The sequence below is a fragment of the Petromyzon marinus genome, chromosome 26 (genome assembly GCF_048934315.1).
Source record: "Petromyzon marinus isolate PM22_M1 ecotype Great Lakes invasive population chromosome 26, UKy_Petmar_22M1.pri1.0, whole genome shotgun sequence".
Lineage (NCBI taxonomy): Eukaryota > Metazoa > Chordata > Hyperoartia > Petromyzontiformes > Petromyzontidae > Petromyzon > Petromyzon marinus.
Window position 1 is genome coordinate 12,827,991 of NC_133692.1, and position 15,730 is coordinate 12,843,720.

Here is a 15,730-nt window from a genome sequence, read left to right on the forward strand (position 1 = left end):
CAACTGGACTCCTGTGGTAAACTGGACTTCCATGGTGAACTGGACTCCCATGGTGAATTGGACTTCCATGGTGAATTGGACTTCCATGGTTAGGGGTCGGAAACCAAAAGAAGGATAGCCTATTTTATTTCAAGAGCCGCACTGCAGTGCCTCAAGAGCCAACGCGTGCGGCTCCGGAGCCCCGCAGGTCGCCGTCCCCACATTAACAACTCACGTTAAGCGGTAAAATGTAAAACGGATTCCTCACATATTCACCTGTCACCGGAGCAGTGGCTCCTTCCTCACACAAATCACTCAGCCGCCCCCCCCACCCCCTCCGCCCCTCACGAACACCGCACGCTCTGTAAATCACTCAGACCTTGTCCCTATCCTGCAAATGTTTTGGGCCCCCTTCACCCTATGGGTTATTGCAGTCTTCCTCTTGTGAATCACTTGGGCCTCCCTGCTTCATCGCGAGAGTGCAAGCCACCGATCATCCCCACCTCCCCCCCCCCCATGAATGAATGAAGCAATTCGCTCTGTCGCCTTAATAATGAATATAAATAATTCCTCATCCTCCATCCTCCTCCCTCATGGCATCGTTACCTTCTGATGGTGGATGTGGCACGTCTAGTAGAACAACACACACGCTGTTAGCTCACTCGTGTACACCCTCCACCCCCTGCGTTTCTGAAGAATAATATTGCCCGTGCGCAGATGCCATATTTTCCACGGATAAGCGGCCCTTCCCTCTATGAGCCCCGTAAGAAGCGCTGGCATGTAACAGTGAAAAACTTGGCTCCGTTAAATTTTTGAGAGAGGAAATGTTCACGTTTTCCTCATGCAACAATTTCTATTTTTTTACTTACTACACATTAAGCTGCTTTGGCAATTAGTTTCGCGGCATTTACATCAATCAGTCGGTCGGTCATTCAGTCGGTCGCTCGCTCGCTCGTGGCAGAAGGGTTTTTATTGCGTCGGTGATTTTTATCCTGACGAGCCAATTTGGAAAAATCCGCAGTTTTCCAAATTAATTTGTTGCTTTTTCATCGTGATGTGTCGTTTTTTTAAAGCACTCCAGTGCACTCTCCTCCATCTCTTTAATGCGACAATGCATGGCAAAAAACACTCGAATGCCCCTACAAAAATAAAACATCGGCGTCTATCATCTGCATGACATTAAGAGCAGACACGTCAACATTTGGCAGAGAAAATTAAGAAAGAAAAAAAGTTTTTAAAAAGTAATAAAATAATTGTGGAGGTGCATGAATTGGAATTAGACTGAGATACAGGACAATAAACAAATGAGAGAACACACACCCACACGTTAAGGATAAGATGTTGACTGTGAAGGAAAGCAAATGGACTTGGGCAGAACAAGTCACTGAATGGGATGGACGGTGGTCGAGACTAACAATAGAGTGTCAAAGGAGAGAGCACGCCCCCCCCCCCCCCCCCCAGGGAATATTCTTTCGTGGAGCTGGAAAAATTAAGTGAGCTCACGTAAGGGTGCTTAGTCGATTTGTTACACAGCTTGGGGAGGCCTTCATCCAGCAGTGAATAGATCATGGCCGATGATGAACCACCTCAAAATCACTATGTATAGATCACTAGCTTTACTACCCGGCTTCGCCCGAGACTTAGATTCTTGTCTTGGATTAATACACGGCCTACGCAGAGGGTGGGGGGTGCGTGACATCAGCAGGCACACTGCGTGACGCTGCCGCATGTGGGTGACATCACAGATGTGACATCACCGCTCACTTGCCGTGCAAAAAAATATCCATTATTGCGACCCCCCCCCCCCCAAATTTCCATTTTATATATAGATATAATGTATTAACGCCGGGCAAGACCGAGAAGTGATATATATGTAGAGGAGTAGTGTGATGACGTGACATCATGTGTGCCGTGAGGCGTCATGACGTCATGTCATGAGTGCCATAGGAAGATATCGAGAAGAACGGGGATGGGTCCGAGAAAGGGGGAGGAGCCGCCAAAGGGGATACTTAAGGGGGACCCTGTGATAAAGGCGGGGTCGTTATGGGAGCCCGGGATGTGGAGCGGTTGAAGAAGGTCTCTCCCGCTCGTGACCGGACAGTGTTGGCTGAACCCCCGTCTGGGTTAGACGAGTGGGAGAACCAAAGGGATAGCCGAGAGCCGGGCCCAGAGAAGTCTATGAGAGTCGGCTGAGAATAAGTAGGGTTCTTCTCTCCTCGGTCGGGAGGTGTTGGCTGAACCCCTGTCCCGACTCGAGTGAGACAACCCATGGGAATAGCCGAGGTTAGGAAAGAATAGGGTCTGGGGTCCAAGGGAAGGACCGAGTGTAGTGGACACCTATATGTGGTGTGTGTATCCCTGTTATAAACCGGCGTAAGCCCATACAAGAAGTTCTGTCTTCGCGTCGTTCTACACCACACAACATATATATAAATCCATCAACTTATCCATCATAATTTTACTCGCTGCTGGTATGGATAAGAAAAGAATTCTGCTCAGACCGTATCAAGCGAATGGCCGGCCATGCTTGCCTGCGCAGCCGGTGTAGGCTTACCTGTAATGAATCGCATGTATAATTGTGCACTCTGTGGCATATGGGAACCTAAGATACCGTTTTTGCATAGCTACGGGTAAGCCCAGTGCGTTTTTGTATTATAAGTGAATACGATGGTGATCAGGGATTGGAACCCATGCCCCCACGTGCACAGCAGAGTATGAGGCACCCCCACCCCCCCAATTGAGATTTGGGCTGACCTCCGGACCGAGGAATTCAGCTGCGGTGTAGTGACGTGGAGTGTGTGGTATCTGATCGCTATTGCAGCATATACGCAATTTTCCCTTATGAAGAAGCCTTTTGAAATGAAGTTGTGCCCTATTACAAACCCCTCCTGGTGCTCAGCTGTTGTGGAGTCGCCCCGCTTCTCCGGAGGACAGAACACAACGCAGAGTCTCTACTCATGATCGTCTCCGAACTTTATAATGGTTTTTATCGTTCTTGTTGTTGTTGCTGTCTATTTAGACGACGTGTCCCCCCCCCCCGCTCGCAGGGTTTCACGAGAGGAGAGGGGGACAGGGCGGAGCGGCTCCACGTGCCTGCCTGCACTGTGACGCCCGGGGGAAAAAAAGGCCACGCAGGGAGCCTCACACCACCAAACAGCCTGGCTCAGCCTAAACCCATCACAATTGGCTGATGCTGAACTGGGCACTGGCTAATTATTATGGATAAACATGCTGCCCATCATACGGTATACTTCCACGAGTGGTGTAAAGTGAGCGAGGGTCTATGGCAGCATTTGTTGCAAGGCCACCACGGGGCCACTGGCAAAGTCCCTGAGTGGCCTTTAGTGCCGGCCCCTGACGAGCGGCCCCCCAACAATACGGAAGTGTGAAACCCCCCCCAATCACCACGTCGTGCTGCTGTCACAAACCCCAATGGTTTCGAATGTGTGGCGGCCAACAAACTGATGATGTCTTATCAGCAAAAGTAGCCCCCTCTGAAAATTAGTGAAGAACACCGCTCTACGATCTCATGGCCAAGAGAGGGTCGTTTCCCTTCTGTGTGCGCAGTGCACACGAGAAGGCTTTAGTGACGCTTGAGCAGGGCCCTGATAGAAACACTATTGGCATACATGTGCCCAATGGTGTCTGTGCCTGATAGGGGGCGCCGTGGTGGCGAGATGTTAACTACCTCGCCCGGTATGCAGTAGGTCATGGGATCGACCCCGACCCCGTGTCTCTCTCCGCATGGTCGTGTGGATTTTTCTCTGGGTCCACCGGTTTTTCCCTCCACATTTATAATGAACATGCGATTAGAGTATTTGATTGCTATGAATTTCCACACGATTATGATAAGCCACTTCATTGAGCTATTGTATGCGATAGCCAGGTCGCTTCTGAAAAAGAACTACATCGCTCAGTTGGCCTTACCTGGTGAAATAAAAATAGTTAAATAGTTCTTAAATCCCCTCCTCTCTCTGTCCACCCAGCAGTATATTTTTTTTAGTTCTACTCCAGACAAGCATAACGGTCAGGGGTAGGGAGTGCTGTTGGACCGCTAGGGAGGGTAGGTCACAATTCTAACTCCAGGTAAGGGTTAGGGTCAGAGATTGCTGGTGGACCTCTAGGGAGGGAAAGTCATGGTTCTACTCCAGGTAAGGGACAAGGTTAGAGGTCAAGGAATGCCAGTGAACCACCAGGGAGGGAATATCACGGTTCTACTCCAAGTAAGGGTCAAGGTTAGAGGTCAAGGAATGCCAGTGAACCGCTAGGGAGTGAACGTCACGGTTCTACTCTGGGCAAACATTAGGGTATACTGTTGGACTGCTCGAGAGGGAACGTCACGGTTCTACTCCGGGTAAGAGTTAGGGTCAGGGAATACTGTTGGACTGCTCGGGAGAGAAGGCCATGGTCCCACTCCAGGTAAAAGGCTCAGGGTTAGGGGTTCACATCCAGCGGTATTAATGAGCACGCCGGTCGATTGTAAAGTGGTGTGCGTGATGGGGTAAAGCGTGGGTACGTCCGCCGCTTTCGAGACGTTTTTCATCAGCGTGGAGGAATCAGCCTCACTACCCTGAAGCGGGGCACTCCAGAGCAATTCCAGGAGCTGCGCCTTTTCCCGTGTTTGCCTTCGTTCAGTCAGGCTGATATAAGAATCGTAATAATCAGAATCAGATGTATTTAATACTGGAGGAACCCGATGACGAAAAAGTTATTTTTTCACAGATGTCCAGTAGAGGGCGCGGGTCAGAACATTACAACAAACAATACGAAAATACGATACGAGTGCAAAGTATATGAAAGGTAAACAAATCACTTAAAAATATGCAAATAAAACCAAACAAACTTTTATCTCACCAGGTAAAGGTCACTGAGGTATCAAATTATTTATCTTGCCACGGTGGCAAGATGTTAGCTACCTCACCTGGGATACAGGAGGTAAACTATAAACTACTTTTATTTTACCAGGTAAGGCCCACTGAGCTACAGAGCTCTTTTTCAGAAATTACCTGGTCACAAATCATAGCCCAACGAAGTGGCCTATCACTTGGGCATGCGGAGGTATATTCTAAGCCTGATTATCAGAGGGCATGCAAAGCATGGCAGGTTTTCTCCTGGAGCTTCTGAGCACCTATCACTGTAGCTACATTACAGAGTTGTGCATTTAATACTTTGTATTTTGCTTGCTCACTCTCCTAATTTGATGGAGAATCTCGTGGCCTGGAGAAAATGCTTGCTCGTAAGGCAGTCAATCGTCCAATTCAACACGGCTGCCTTGCAATTCATGACCGACATTTTTTGAAGCACACCGTCTGCGGATAAGTGAACATCGTGCGGTCCGTCACATCATTCACAAAACCACCCAAATAATGCTGGCATAACATTCTTAAATCTCCACCATAAAACTCAAAACCACTACAACGTGAGGACCCTACAAAAAAACTACGGACAGACACAGGGGTCCACCTCATAACAGCGATAATGAATCTCCGTGGGCCGTTCATCTAATATGTAAAAAAAATGTGATCGATGTAAACTGAAAATCCACAGAGACGTTTCAAACTAAGATAAAATCGTCCCTGAGTCACCATAAAACTAAACTACCAACATCGAAAAACCCCCCGGGGGGCAAACACCCTTCAATCACACGCCACCGCAGTCACCGTGACTCCGTCAGCTGCACAGGGGTGAAACCCCCATTCTCGATTTCCTCACCACGAGCCCAGGACGAGCAGCACGGAGGAGACGTCGGGAGCGCACAGCACCCGTTTAACCGCGGCCAGCACGTTGCTTCCTCCGCTGCCCGCCAGCTCGTTCGCCCACTGCCGTGCCTCGTTCACACTGCAGGGCGTTCACACGCGGGGAGGAGGGCACGTTGAGTGTAATCGTGAGACCAACACAGACGCGTCGCGCAGCCGCTGCCATGCACGAGGAGCTCGCCGCAGCATGACATCCGGGGCATGAGGGACGATGGTCACGATGGAAGCTATATGCACCGCATTCTTTGTTGGAAATGAACCCTTTCCCGTTTCCGGGACTATAAAAAGGAATACAAAGTATAGGAAAGGTAAACAAATTACTTTTTAAAATATACAAATATAACTAAACAAAATTTTATCTCACTAGGTAAAGCCCACTGAGGTATTAACTTATAAATTTTGCCACGGTGGCAAAATGTTACCTACCTCACCTGGTATACAGGAGGTAAACTATAAATTATTTTATTTTACCAGGTAAGGCCCATTGAGCTATGTAGCTGTTTTTCAGAAGTGACCTGGCTATTACAAATGATACCCCAACGAAGTGCCTTATCACCATGTGGAAACTTATAGCGGCCAAATACTCTAAACGCGTGTCAATTCTAAATGTGTAGGGAAAATCTGGAGAAAAATCCACGCGATCATGGGGAGAACATGCAAACTCCACATATACAGACATCAGGGTCGGGATTGAACCCAAGCAACCGTGCCGCTGAGACGACCGCAAGTTGCAGGATGGGTTTCCCGTTCACCGCTACATCTCTGGAACAAGCGAGCGGTTTGGCGTTAATTTTATTTAGAGGCAAAGCGCCGTTGTTTTTAAAGACGTTATTCACGACAGAGAACCGTAGCGACACAACCGCCGCACTCTACGATAGCCAGCGCCAAATTGTGCCACATGCCCTCCCGCATGGCTGTGGGAGCCTCGGTACCTATAAAGTTATTTTTATTTTTTCTTCCAATTGTTACGATGATGTACGTACAAGTGCACGTACATCATTGGAGCGGAACCGGAAGAAAAACCAATGACATACACGCACGTAAGTCATCGGAATGGGAGAGGGGTTAACACTGCATTAAGATAAGTTAAGCCAGGCGCATTCTCGTGTGCCTTAAGATGTTACATGGGAAAAAAGGCCACGGTGTGCTTTCGGTGCGTGATAAGGTTGACAGCGTCGTTTGTAAAAAGCTCTGTGGAAATTTTTCATTCAGAAGTCGATGACGGAATATCATTCGAATTGTACGCTCGTAGAATGGCATTTGAGAGCCACCATCGGTTACACGTGGCACGATGACATTCACAGCGGGCTGGAGATAGGCTACAAGTTAAATCGTTGTGCGGGAACGGCTCAATATAAATACGTTACGAGAACCGATTTGTATTGCAGGATCCGAAAGGCAAAGTGAATCAATGAAACCAAGGATTTACTTTGACCACGTATGGCAGATTCAATCAGAATATTGTATCACTGAGTGACCGAAAAAGGAAATCATCATTTGTAAAAGCGTGTATCATCACCAATGAATTCCTTTAAAGGTCTATCCGCACCTCCGAATAGCACGGTTGGCTATGTACGAAAGAAGTTCAACATACATACAGTACACACAGTCAGCTGAAAGGTTCAGTTACATTTGTCAGCACGTACAAGCTTAATTTTATTTACTGTTTACAAATGTGCTTCGTTTACGAATGTGGCTGTAACGAGCATTAACATACTGCAATTTATATCAGTTTTATTTTCATAGCCTGTCATTGCACTTCACTGCAATTATTTTCATTCCAGCCGAGTTAGTTCAGTTTCCGTCTGTCCACTTCATACCCTCGCTTGTCGTGACGGCCTCTTAATATTTTTTTTTACCTCAAACCGTCTCATCACCTTTCTGTACATCTCACTGCAGTTTAACTACAACTCTTATTATAACGTTTAATGGGTGGCAGTTTTCCTTCCCTGCGAGTTAAGCGTCCTTCACACTCAATGAGACAGGTTTCCATTCCTGTATATACTCGGGTTGCCGCGATATTATATTTTTTATTCATGCTACGATATCAAATTTCATAACTTAGCATTTTGTTACGCAATGTTATTGTGTCGTGCTTAGCTGTACTTCCAGCGTAAATTGAGATTAGACGTTCAACTGCAATTAACCAAAACATAAGCCTGCCATAAACCTGTCTGACCGTTACAATCTCTCGTGCTTATTATAACGCACAAGTTGTCAGTTACACGAAGAAATAAGCGGTTAATTTACACGAGCTAATAAAATGATGACATCATGCAAACATCATTCCATCAGTTTACTCCAGAAAACATTTATCAATAAGTGAGACTGGTTGTTTTTAGTAAAGCATCGTGAGCCTATTTAATAAATGATTAGACAGAAAGTTCTGGAATATCAGATTTTACTGGATATGAACTTGACTTTTTTTTTAATAAAGTTGTGATACTGTGCGACACACGTGGTTTCTTCATTACTTAAGAACCTTTATTCGGACACAGCAGTATCATGAGTCTGCAATTCGGTTCTTGATGCACGAATTACGCCTTCTCCCCAAGCGTCGTCTCTCCTTGTGCTTTTATATCCTCCGAGCCCCCTTTCTGGAAGCTTCGCTGACCCCATTTCCCTCAGCCAATCCTCGTCCTCCAACGGTCGTCAACCGTCGCCCCGGCAATCAACCCTCGTTTCCCGTCTTTTACGTTTGAATCTCTCCTCCAATCCCTTTGAATCTCATACCCTAACCAATCGGCTTTGAAGCCTCCCTGCACCAATCAGACGCCTTGATTAACTTCCAGACTCTCCGCACGCACGCGATGTCAGGTAAGCGGTATGTTGCCTCGGTCATGCCACGGTCATGCAGTGTGCAAGCAGAGTGGAGCGGTGGGTTAGCGCACTGCGCTTTGAGCCCGGTCTCCCGAGTTCGATTCATGGCCAGGGCTAACATCGGTGGTGAGTGATAGTCCTGCACCAGTCCTGGGGCCCGGCCCTCCCTCCACACTAATCCGTCCTGACCACTCTGGTGGTGATTGATGGTCACACGAGCAGCCATGTTCGACAACGGCGTGGGGGGAATCTTCATCCATCAGTGAGTTGACAAAGGGGCAGTGAATGACTGCTGTTGTTATGACGCAGTGCGCAGCGTAGCCGGGATATTTTTCATTTTAGAAGGCTGTTGTCCATAGATCCGCTCTCTGTAATTGTCTGACCTGTTGCTATTACCATCGGACATTCCTAAAAAGCTGTGGCGCGCGTCTGTTTATTCACACAGTCGATCGTCGACGATCATCGATGATTATTCGGGGGGAGGGGGTGCCGGGTTTCCAAAAACGCCGGATGATCACTCATAATTTAAAATAGCTTATTTTTGCACATTCTTGGATGACATTACGTTTTTTGGTGTTGTGTATATGATTTTTGCTAGTATTTTACATTGTGCCATGTGAAATTGTCATACACATACAAGTAGACAAAAATGACTGTAAAAGGTTCACGTAATTACTGTACTTACCACTCCAATCAGAAAGGCTGCATCATGTTGTGATAATGTACGTAGCACCACTATGCTCCTTTATCAACACGACCCACGTGTTTGACAATTGCCGGAGTGATGCAGCCTTCTGGTCCGGTGCTCCGGCGAACGCCGAATTGCACGCAACTTTTCGCCGGATCGCACCGTGTATAATTTCTGTTTTTATTACTGTAGTTATGAGTCACGAAAGATGTATATACATCCAGTATAATCATTGTTTAAGTTGTATGTTGTGTATATATTTGACATGGAATCAAGCATAGCTACTTTTTTTGTCACGCACGCGGTGCCCGATAGCCAGACTGGTGACAGCCTTTGGAGTGGTTTCACCGGATTCGCCCGGAACCGCCGGGTAATGTTGGAAGTCAGATAATCACGCGCCAGATAATCGATGGACATATTTCACACACAATTTGTATCAAAAGCATTCAATGTAGCTGCTGCTCAAAAGTGTTTTGAACCCCACCCTAGTTTCGTCTCTTGGCATTCTGTTATCTCTGTCCTCATGTAAAATGACTCCATTAAAATCACTCATGTTTAAGTGTGAATGTAAGATTACAATATAATTGCTCTGATTAAGTTTTTTTTAAATCTGTAATTGTGGATTGCTTTGTTGTCTGCCGACTGTGTCACCCTGGAAATGAGCTTCTTAGCTCTACGGGCTTTACTCAGGAAATCAACTTCTAAACTGAATCTAAACTAAATAATTTCGTATTTTACCAGGTAAGGCCCACTGAGCTGCGGAGTTCTCTTTCAGATGCACCCTGGCCACAAATGATAGCTCAACGAAGTGGCTTATCACATGGAAATGTATAGCAGTCGAATACTCTAAACACGTGATATTTATTCTAAATGTGGAGGGAAAAACCGGAGGACCTGGAGAAAAATCCACTCGTCCATGGAGAAAGAGACATGCGAACTCCAAATATACAGGCATCAGGGTCGGGATCGAACCCATGAAAACTCTGGGTTCTCAGGTTTTTCCACTCAGATTTAGAAACATGCATTTGGAGTATTTCGCTGCTTTAAATGTCCATGTGCTAAGCCACTTTGTTGGGCTATCATTTGTGGCCAAGTAACTTCTGAAAAAGAGCTCTACAGCTAAGGGGGCCTTACCTGGTTATAGTTTACCTCCTGTATACCAGGCAAGGTAGTTAACATGTCGCCACCGTGGCTTCAAGCTGAGATGCTTTCTAACTTCTAGCTGGATGGCTGTGCATCCCGGAGTGACGCGGGCGTGCTCACATGCGCAAGTTGACGTGTCGAACCGTGTCCCACAGTGGCTTCTCTTTGCTTCCACAGCTCAGCAGGTACAGCTGCTTCCTGTAGCATAGCTGCTCATCCACCAGTTGCTGTGGTGACATTGGCACAGGAATGCATCGACAATCGCACTCCAGGAGCATGACACCCACACACGCAGGTAATTCCACTTCGCAAACCAAACTCACGACGGCAGGCCAAAGCAAACCGACTCAGCAATGCACTCAAGACACCACGCGTAACGCCACACTCGATCTGTTGCATTTAAAATGTGAAGGTGATAACTATTCCATGTTTTTTTCTGGTTCATGTCGCAATGACCCAACACACGGCGGCGGTTTGGAGGGTACCCCCCGATGAGGAGTGGGGGGGCAAGGCTTGACGTCATCCCGACGCAAAATTGTCAAAACCGGGGCCGAAAAAGCAGAATTCGTGAAAGTTACAAAACTCTCCGCGGCTGTGTCCGTCGAGAGAGGTTACCAGAAGCGACGTCCTGAGATCCGAGAGGCGTCCGGGCACACAGTTAGCATCGGACGAGTCCACGATCACGGCCACGCGAGTGCCCTGCACCAGGCCAAACAACTGCACGGTTCCAAGCGTGACCGGCAGGGGACAGGCGGTGGGGGGGGGGGGCACGGGGAAACGCAAGAGAACACAGAATTGGTGTAGTAACACCGTCCACCGCCAACCAACTTGATTGTTACCTGTAACAGAGGTTTTTTTGTTAGGTTGGATCGTGTAAATATAAACATGTCGTTAATCTCCGCCACCACCACTCGACACGGCCAATTAGTCAGGGGCTTGTTACGTAAACAAAACCCAATTAGTTACTAGTTCAGCACGAACCGGTTGTGTTCGAGAGTAAACCCACTACAACATTTACAATTCGAGTACCATGACAATTTGCCGGTAATAACAACAACGACAACCAGCATCATCAGGCGACAGCCAGAATTGTGGATAAATCATCCTCCTGTTTTGGTCTTAATTAGAAGTGGGAGTAAATGTGATGTCGTCACTGTGAGTCAATCAGGTGCAAAGACCAGAGGGGGGGGGGGTTAATGTAGTCATATCAATTACAATGGATCTCTATTATGAGTTGGTTTATTCACCATGGCATTGGTGGCCAGATGTTAACTACCTTGCCTGGTAAACAGGAGGTTGTGGGTTTGATCCCGATCCTGATGCCTGCTGTATATTTGGAGTTTGCATGAATATCTCTCTCTATGTACACATGGATTTTTCTCTGGGTCCTCCGGTTTTTCCCTCCACATTTAGAATCAAGAACACACGTTTAAGAGTATTTGGCCACTGTAAATTTCCACGTGATAAGCCACTTCGTTGAGCTATCATTTTCGGTCAGGTGACTTCTGAAAAAGAGCTACCTAGCTCAGTGGGCCTTTACCTGATAAAAATAAAAAAATTGCTTAAATAGTTTTAGGTAGTGTGTAGCGTTGTAGGACCATAAGAAATGACAGAGGCAAATGGGGGCTCTCATCCATCGGTGTGAAAGACAATGGCTGATGATGGTGACATAGAAGGGAAGTGTATCTTTCTATCACGATGAACGTGATGTTCCAGAGGTCTCAACAGGTATTTTATTTATTGACGTTTGTTGTCAGCCGTGACAAAATAGCAGGCCTCGTGCGACACAGCTGCAAGCTTATTGACTTTTCCCCGCCTGCCATCGCTTCACCAAATGAATTGTGAACATTTCCCAAACGGCCCTCGCAACGGAATAGGCGTGCTGCACGTGCGTTTGGATACACGGTGGCGAGCGCTTTTCCCCCGTCCCCTCCGCCTGTTACAGGAAACAGGTGCGAGCAGATTCAATGGGTCGCGGGTGCGTCCCGACGCATCACGGTCAGCAGAGGCACCTGAAATATTCTCCGCATACATCGCCATCAATTCCACGAGAGGGTGGCTGTCTACAAATCCGCATTTTGAAATGTGAATTGTCACGCAAAATAGCCCGTGATGTGCTTTTGGGGCTGCCGATTATCTGATGTACATTCAAAAACTTTACAAGTACTCCCTAAACTATACACATTCGTACTTATAATATTCAACACTATAGATGAGTGAAATTTTTCAAGTTATAATTGTTGTTATCTCTGGGAGCGCCACGGTGGTGAGATGTTAACTACCTCACCTGGTATACAGGAGGTCGTGGGTTAGATCCTGACCCTAGCACCTGCTGTACATTTGGAGTTTGCGGTGTCTCTTTCTCTCCGTGGTCACCGGGATTTTTCAGCTGGTCCTCTGGTTTTTCCCTCCACATTTAGAATCAACATCAAGTGTTTTGGGCTGCTATAAATGTCCACATGATAAGCCACGTCGTTGAGCTATCATTTGTGGCCAGGTCGCTTCTGAAAAAGAGCTACATAGCTCAGTGGACCTTGCCTGGTAGATAAATATAGTAAAAAATTATAAATATCTCTTGTTTACCCAGGAAAGCTTCACTGAGTTGCAATACTCTTTTTTAAGGAGGTTCCTGCCAAGTTTTTGCAATATGGGGCGATGTTGCTGCTGCTGTTGCTGCTTCGTGTAATCCATATATCGAGATATTTTCAGGTATTTTTTCAGCATTGGGATGTTTGGCCAATACCGGTTACATTGTAATTTATTTTAACAATGGGAGGAAACCAGAGAAGTTGGAGGGAAACCCGCGCGGAACAGGGGGAGAGACAACGTACAAACTCCACACAGAGAGAGGTGCCTGAGTGTGGGAATCAAACCCAGACACTTTTAATTGTACAGTTGGACACAGATGCCCAAACATGAGTACTTTATAAAGTTTTTGTCATCAGTTCAGGGCTTTTTTTGTTGTCAGTTCAGGGCTTTTTGTTGTTGTTGTTGTTGAAACATATTTATGATTTTTTTTCAATTATCACAGTTAATATTTATTTTTTAAACATTAAATCTTAAAAAATCCACTTAATTCCAACATAAGTGATTTGATTAACTTTCCTATGCTTTGCGCTCCTATCGGTATTTTTTATAAGCCACTTCGTTGAGCTATCGTTTGTGGTCAGGTCGCTTCTGAAAAATCAGTTAATACCTTATTTGGATTTTAACTGGCAAGATACAACAAAAAAAATTAGTTTCATTTGTATATTTTTTGTGATTTGTTTACCTTTCCTTTTTTGCATTGTTTTTTTTTACCCACCCCGACTGGACATCTGTAAAAAAAAGAGCTTTGCAGCTCATCGGATTTCTCCAGGATAAATAAAGATTATGATTATCACCAATATCCTTCATGGTCCTGCAATGCCACCATGTACAATCCGTATTGCTTATGGCATGCTCTCTCCTTTGGCTACCATTCCATCACCAGTCTCAATCTACTGCCATTCATTCTATCGGTGTGTGTCTTCATCATTTCGACTCACTTTTATTTTTTAAGAGAGTAGGCCATCATGTGCCAGCATTATAGTCCGAATTTGCCGAATTTGTTTTAAAGTCCTGCCCTTTGATAGCCTTTCACTATAATCCGGGAAGCATAACAAAAATACTAACGCTGGGAGTATTTATAGGATCCCTGAACGTGCTGGAAAATATCTACTTGATGATGAACCTCTGAATCCACTAATCAACATGCAAAAGTAAATACGCAATTCCCAGTCCTTATACAAGCACGGCTGGCTACGAAAGGAGTTCAACATACATACACACAAATTAGCGTAACGAAGCTTGCGCAGTGAAATTAACCCACGGTGACATTCACTTCTGTGCCTCACCCATTCCACTTTTGGAAATTTTTACAAAAGATAGCATTAAGTGTTTGACCTTCCGTCGTCAAATGTACATTTAATACACAGTACCTTCCTGCTGTCCTGCAACAGCCACTTGATCCTCTGATGATAAAGGGCAATCATCCTGAAAATAGAAATAAACGCTGGACGGTGAGGATCGATGCACGCACGCACTCTATCGCGCTCACGTTAATGATTATCGCTACGCACATCCAAACGCGTTAGGGATATGTAATGTTTAATTGCATAATTCCTTTTTGTACAGTCACAGTCGTGACATTGGAAGTCAACACTTGTTCTATGAATAAAATCACCCCCGTCATAAGAATATGGAATTTCCATCACTGGTTCAGGATTGTAAAAAGAAAACGAGCAACACCTTCACGCTCGATTGAGCAAGAATCACTTTGACGATCAAATTATATTTGTATCTTTCAACCAATATTTGATTTTAATTATTTTTTGGAAATTATTGACCATTAATTATCATGTTGTGCCCATAATGCATTTCAAAGGCATATTGTGCGATGTTTTGTACAACCTATCAATGAAGACGATCGTGAACAGGCTTTCCGGCTAGTAACTAGTTAACACATATTAACTTGCCCTTAACCATAACCGCAGTGCTCCGCTCTGTCACATCATCGCACTTGTCAATGAGCCACATCTACACACCTCTCAGGTAACAGCGAGCCGTATTTCATGAAAAAAATACCGCCTTACAAAAATAAAGAGTTTACTTAAGAATATAAATATCTTATTTTTAAGGCAGTGTTATTTACAAATATGTTGAGTTAGTTGCTTGTGCACCACTGCCAATACAGAAGAGTAGCACCCCGGTTTAAATCCGGCGGGAAGGTGCATTCCTGAAAGCTGCGACCTCGACGGGGAATATCGAAGCGACGGCAAAGAAAGTGAAGACAATGGAGGCTGTGTGGTGACGCGTTGTGTTAACGCTCGCATCTTCATCCTAGACGTACCCACAACGTTACGTTACATTACCAAAAATACCGCACTCAACGCAGTAAACTTAAACACAAATGACTTAGGGTACATTAAGATGCAGTTCCCTATAAAAACAAATCACCAAAATACCGTACATAAATAATATATTGTTCTCTACAGTTTAGTATATTTATTTAAGCGCGACGCAAAGCGGTTCCAGGTGGAGGCGAAGGCTGAGAGGTTACAGATAACGAGACAAGACGAACAATGATGCTGTCAGCGACATGAGTGGGGTTGAGGTGACGCAAATCAGGTAGCGGTGTTCATATTAACGTGACGACAGATTTGCGAAACGTCGTCAAAGGGAGAGACATAAATCGGGTATGCTTTGTTTCACAAAAAATATATAAATATATACACACATATATAAAAGCTATAATGCACGGCCAAAATCTATCCATGGAAACTCCCGATTACCTGCAGCCATTTCATGAACAAAAGGAGTGGTG

At 45.6% G+C, this 15,730-nt stretch overlaps 2 protein-coding genes across 3 annotated transcripts in view; one reads left to right on the forward strand and one right to left on the reverse strand.

Moving 5' to 3' along the window:
- VWA3A (von Willebrand factor A domain containing 3A) overlaps positions 1 to 15,730 on the reverse strand; it is a 137,339-nt gene that overhangs the window by 104,572 nt on the left and 17,037 nt on the right. For both annotated transcript variants that reach the window (XM_076069946.1, XM_076069945.1), the window contains exons 5-8: positions 14,346 to 14,400; positions 11,002 to 11,103; positions 10,507 to 10,613; positions 5,692 to 5,817 (exon numbers count right to left, since the gene is read on the reverse strand). In XM_076069946.1, coding sequence (XP_075926061.1) covers positions 5,692 to 5,817; positions 10,507 to 10,613; positions 11,002 to 11,103; positions 14,346 to 14,400 — 390 coding nt within the window. The remainder of the gene's footprint in view (positions 1 to 5,691; positions 5,818 to 10,506; positions 10,614 to 11,001; positions 11,104 to 14,345; positions 14,401 to 15,730) is intronic.
- Positions 8,559 to 15,730, forward strand: part of LOC116946282 (uncharacterized) — a 57,798-nt gene continuing 50,626 nt past the window's right edge. Inside the window, exons 1-2 of the mRNA XM_076069949.1 lie at positions 8,559 to 8,817; positions 10,564 to 10,681. The gene's annotated coding sequence lies outside the window, so the exon portion shown is untranslated. The remainder of the gene's footprint in view (positions 8,818 to 10,563; positions 10,682 to 15,730) is intronic.